This window comes from Protopterus annectens, chromosome 6.part1 (genome assembly GCF_019279795.1).
Source record: "Protopterus annectens isolate FY-2018-M chromosome 6.part1, PAN1.0, whole genome shotgun sequence".
Taxonomy (NCBI): domain Eukaryota; kingdom Metazoa; phylum Chordata; order Ceratodontiformes; family Protopteridae; genus Protopterus; species Protopterus annectens.
In genome coordinates this window covers 302,522,208-302,528,207 of record NC_056738.1, presented here as the reverse complement: position 1 = coordinate 302,528,207, position 6,000 = coordinate 302,522,208, and the positions used below count along the sequence as shown (strand labels likewise).

The 6,000-nt window shown below is 34.4% G+C and overlaps 1 protein-coding gene across 1 annotated transcript in view; it reads left to right on the top strand.

Moving 5' to 3' along the window:
- Window positions 1-1,017: 1,017 nt before the first annotated feature.
- LOC122805519 (glucosylceramide transporter ABCA12-like) overlaps window positions 1,018-6,000 on the top strand; it is a 201,447-nt gene continuing 196,464 nt past the window's right edge. Inside the window, exon 1 of the mRNA XM_044075722.1 lies at window positions 1,018-1,439. Within this exon, the coding sequence (XP_043931657.1) occupies window positions 1,371-1,439 (69 nt within the window). The 5' untranslated portion in view covers window positions 1,018-1,370. The remainder of the gene's footprint in view (window positions 1,440-6,000) is intronic.

The window sequence follows — 6,000 nt, the reverse complement described above, 5'->3', positions numbered from 1 at the left end:
GTTGTAGATTGGCTTGAACACAACACAGATTGTTTTGGAGTGCATCCCTTTGCCTGTTTCATAGTATGGTCTGACCAACTATGTAAATGAAAACTAGAGTTAACTTGTAGCACAGAATGTTGTATACAATACATATATGTATATTTTTGCTTAATGTTTCTGATTAATATAATATTAAGCAGTGAGAACTGAAGTTATAAACAAATATACATTGTCACTGGATGAGGGCATGTAAATAAACTGCTTAAGTTTCTGACTGTTGTAATTTTAAGCATTTTGTAACATCGTTTACATTTTAATATTTTAACAATGTTTTCAAATGATTACACAGATACAGTATATTTCCATAGCTTTACAAGTCTTTTTTAACACTAACAGTCATATATTGATTCCTTCAAAAACATGCATGGTAGCTTATTATATACATGTAAACACATACTCGCACGCACAGACACACACACGCACGCACGCACACACACATACACACACACACACACACACACACACACACACACACACACACGCACACGCACACGCACACCTATACAGTTGAGAGAAAGACAGAATGGAAAAGACAACTGAATTTTTAGTGAACAGTTAGTGCTGATTTATGCAGGCATTCATTGTCATAATAAAATAATTAAAGGCCTTAGAAGTGCTGTCATTTCACCCAGATAAAATATTTTTCTTTTTCATTTTCACCTTCTTACCACACAGGGACTTACTTTTCTCTTCTGAACACTACAGACTAATTCTTGTTCTTGCTACTGCAGACAGGTGCATAGCTGTTGCTATCGTGGGACCGTCACCACACCTTGCCTACCCATTTTAACACCTACTATTGCTGACTCTCTTCCCTACAGGCGGTATTACAAGTTTCAGTTGCACAGAATGGAGCTCTGTCAAAGCAACTAGCAGATATTAGGATTAATAATAAGGTAACTCAGACTTCTTGTCTTTCTTTCTTTCTTTCTCTTTCTTCACCACTATCCCTCTGTCTTACATAATATTTACATACACGTAAACACACGCACACTCTCCCTCTCCCTGTATGTCTTGTTCTTCCTGCTTTTCTCAGTGACAGTAAAAAGGGAGCTAGAGATTTGAAAACACCCAGTGGAATCACTGCTGTGTAAGAGAGCAGTATAGCTGCAGTGAAAAGCTGACCTAATTTAAATAGCAAGTGCATTGTGACTCGGCTTATCTTTTTAAAGAACCTAAGTGGTATTAAAATGATTCTCATCACATCAAGCTGGAAATGAAGCAGGGAAATATGAATACTCAAAGGCTATGAGTTTCTTATTTTTATTTTTCTCTACTGAACTTTTATTTTTAGTGTAGTGCCCTCACTGTTACTTTATTTGGGAGAGATGCCTTCGTTTCTGCAACAGCTTCGCCTCTTGCTATGGAAGAACGTTCTTGGGGCAAGAAGACACCCGGTAAGTGAGGAGCTGAATTACATATTATAATGTGTATAACTTTATGTTTTTGTTTCAGTTATATGCCATATCCTAATGTTTAAATTGCATAGTGTAAAATTTTGATGGAATGGAATAAGTTCATGGAAAGATGCAGTTAACCCCATCTGTTAAACTGTAGTAGAAATACTATAGATTCACCTGATGGCCACATAAATTTTTGAAAAAGATGTTTTTTATGTACTTTTTCAGCTTCATGTATTTTAATTACTTGCCCTTTTCTGTGTAAAATTCCTACAGATTATCTTATATATTGAGTCTTATTATGGTCCAGAATAAGAGCTAGACTTTGAGTAGTCTTGGGTAAAAAAAATCATAACTTAATCATGTGTTTCTATACCTATAAGTTTTCTAAAATATTATTTGATAACATATTATCTTGCATAATAATAATAATAAGACTTACAGCCTTTCTAGTTAGAACAGCCCTTCTAGTTAGAAACAATGAGGAAACAAACTGATGTGGGATACCACACAGGTCGCTGGCATTTAATTATTTTACTAACTTAAAATTCTACCTGGCACAGAGGCCACAATTGTCAAGGCAGAAAAAATATATGGAGTATATTCAGGCAGTATTGTTTTGCTTTATCTCTTACTTGCTGGGATGCAGCACCAAGACAGAACAAGCTAAAATGTATTTCCATCTCTGTAAACATGAAACTTGTATTTAACAGACAGCAAAGACAGAATTGTGAAAAAAGTTCTGTCACCTGCTATTTTAGCCTGATGAATTCTAATACGAGTCAAAAGTTGACTATAGCTTCAACAACATCATCCAGATATAGTACAATTAGTGATTTATTTATATAAGACAGGATAGGATTTCTGCAAGTCTTAAGATATTATTTCACAATGAAATGGCAAACAGAACTATGTAATGAGAATAAGCACTACTGCTATTGTGGTTGTGTGTTTGTGTATGTGCATGTGTGAGAGATTGTGTGTTTGTGTGTGTGTGTGTGTATGTCTGTGTGTGTGTGTGTGTGTGTGTGTGTGTGTGTGTGTGTGTGTGTGTGTGTGTGTGAGCACGCTGAGCACGTGTGTGTGTGTATGTGTGTGTGCATTTATGCTACTAGTGTATGTGTATGTGTGTGTGTGTGTGTGTGTGTGTGTGTGTGTGTGTGTGTGTGTGTGTGTGTGTGTTCAGCTTGAAAAGTGACATTCATTCTAATAAAATGTCTTAGCAAAGCATAGCTTGTTCCCAATATGTCATTGTCTTTAAATTACTAGTGTAGCCATTTGGAAGGTTCTCTCAGTATTCAGGGCTACAGGGATCAAGCTTGCCACATGAGTTGAGTTCATAAAGTGTGCTTAATTGTACTGAATAGGGAATGTTACACTGTTGCCTTCACCCACTTTAAAATCCTGAATTCTGTACTTTGGAATTATCTGGCCCTCTTTCCTCTTTCCTTTTTCCTACTAGAAAGTTTGCAGTAACACTGTATTCCTCTACTATGTGTATAATAATATGACTGCCAGCCATTATCATTCTTGTCACATGATACATTACTTCCTTACACAATCTAATGGAAAAATATCATCGTTAACAGATGTTTTAAATATGTTACACATTGAATAATTTTTTTCATGGCAAAGTCAGTATTTTTTATTTAAACTACATTTTCTATAATATTTTTTGCAGAGCTAGAGTAACACTTACATCGAAGACATTTTTTTCACAACAAAGTCAGTATTTTTTTTATTTAAACTACATTTTCTATAACATTTTTTACAGAGCTAGAATAATACCTCAATTAATATACAGTTAATTAAATTGCTATAAAAAAGAAAACAATGTCAGGGATTTATAGGGTGCCAGACACTACAATGAACAGCATTACAAAAACAAAACAAAGTGGATAATAGTTTACAAACACTAGTCATACCTGAAAAACTATAAACATTGCTATTAACCATTTTGTAGAATTAATGTGTGTTTTTAATGGAAGGGGGCATATAACTTACAAGTGACATGGAGTTTGCAATCCCTAACCAGCTAAAAACATCTGTTCTTGAGGTTTCCAAATGGTATACAATACAGCACATTTTAGGAAAGTTCATACCACAAAATCATCCCTTTTGCCATTAATTTGTTCAATGTACCAAGCCCAGAAATCTTGCCAGGGTCCTTTTTTAACATAATAAAAGCTTCTGACTCAATATTTCACCCTCTTCTGCTAAAGATGCATTGCCCAACATGACATAAATTACATTCAAGATTGAGGTAAACAGATTTCTGTAAGTTTGAATCCATTTTTTCCAGAAAAATTACTTTTGCCACGGTATCAACACAGTCCTTTATTCAAGGCTTTTTTTAAACATTTGACCTTGCGTTTGTTTAAAATTATCACCCAGCTTCCAACATTTACTTAGCTCTTATGTAGGATACTTTTACAACATCTAACAGTTGATGAAATAAATTAACACTAACTTCAGCAAAGCTAAAGATGTCCTCTTCAGTATTATTAGAAGATTAAGATGAAAAAAGTACCAAACTGGAAGATTATTTTAAAAATTGAAATATATTTGCCTCTGTTTTGACTCTATGTTTCCTTTAACATTCACAATTGAAAGATAGAGAAGCAAACCATGTTTATTGTTAAATTCCAAATTTAGGCTGACTTAACTGTGAAACTATGGTTCCCATTCAGAAGCCTGAAACATCATAAGCCTGAAAATCAAAATCCTGAAACCAAAAGCCTGAAAATTCAGAAAAGACCAAAATCCTGAAACTCAAAATCCTGAAAACACAAAATAGACATACTGATGTCATTGTGGCTTTGCTATTGTTAGCCCTGTGGTGTTATGACAAATATTATATTAGCATTATTTGTTGGTTTCAGGATTTTGATTTTCAGGCTTATGATGTTTCAGGCTTCTGAATGGGAACCGAAACTATAACCACAGATGCAAAAAAATATTAATAGGCAAAAATTAAAATATGAATACATTATTCTCCTTCTAAAGATTATCATTATTTATAGCTCAATTATGTGGACTTCCTGCCCATCTCAGACTGAAAGTCTGTTTAAATTATGAATTTTCAAATTAGTGAACACAGGACATTATCCTTGTCTTGCTTGTAGTCTCGTTTTTACTGTCTCAGTAGAAATCAGAAGAAACTCTTTATTTTTTAATTGATAATATACATTTCAAAGTGTCCTGCTAAGCAATATTTTTTGGAGTAGTTTAGCTCTTTTGGATTGTATATCACTTTATGCAGTGATTCTGAATTATGTTTATATCATGTTGTTACTTTGTACTATATTTATTTGGTATGTTATAGGACTGGTTGCTTTATTTAGTCTGATTTACAGCTTTAAAGTGTTCAAGTACCATATCCAAGTTGTGGCAGAAAATGGAATATAAAATAGTATGCAATAATGCAGTAGGTGACAGGAAAATCAAGAAAGGATATAACAGGGTGAAGGATTACACGAGTCATAGCACAGTACTTAACTGTCTGTGGGAAAGGAAATGTGCCTGATAAAGCAAAGTGGCATTTGTCGCCAACACAAACCAAGGAGCAAATAATATAGTAAAAAAACATCATTTCTTCCTGTTGTACAGAATGAAAATGTAAAAGTAGAATCTCTGCAATAAGTTCAATAAATAGAAAATAAAAGTAATTGTATTTCAGATCACTGCCTATTTATAGACAGGGTGCAAAATGCCAAAACTAGCAAATACATTTAGCAACTCCAAGAGATAGCCTAAGATTTATACATGTGACAAGCCATTATGTGGTAGAAATGTCCTTTTTCTAAGAGGAGGTATTCAGCATCAGTTTCATTGTGGATAACTTTGTTGCGACTCAGCCAGTATATTAGATGTTAAAATAACATTGTTTGGTTTAAATGACTTAGAGATCATATGCATATTTAGAAGGCTATTACTGCAAACGTGTGCCTGTTGCCAAAATGCAGGTGTTCCAGACCACAGCCAATTTGGTGTGTTAGGGAACATTTATGTATGAGTTGTAGCAATTATGGGAACTTATCGGCTAATTATTCAGTACTTAACTTTTGTGGTCTGGGTGAGTGCCTTGAGTATAGGTTCCTCCAAGTGAAAGGCAGTATTTCATTACAACTGTTTTGTGGCTGTATCTAGTGCTGAGTTTTGGGTTTGTGCTTCATCTATGCAGTTTTGTGCCTGAGTAGTCACTTTCATTGTAGTGAGCGAACACTATTTCTGCCACATGCTTGGGTTGTGTGTGTGTGTGTGTGTGTGTGTGTGTGTGTGTGTGTGTGTGTGTGTGTGTGTGTGTGTGTGTGTGTGTGTGTGTGTGTGTGTGTGTGTGTGTGCATGAATATGTGTGTGCAATAAATATACTTCTAATAAGATAACTAGTGCAACTTAAAAAAAAAACTGATCAATACAATTGACTTGGTTTACTGTTGTTTTGTGCCTGTATTCTTATTTAAGCATTTGAGCGTAAGCTGTATTTTGAAAAGAAAATGTAAGATAAGATACTAGAAAAATGTTAGTATGTGCAAATATATTTTGATTTGAGACTAAT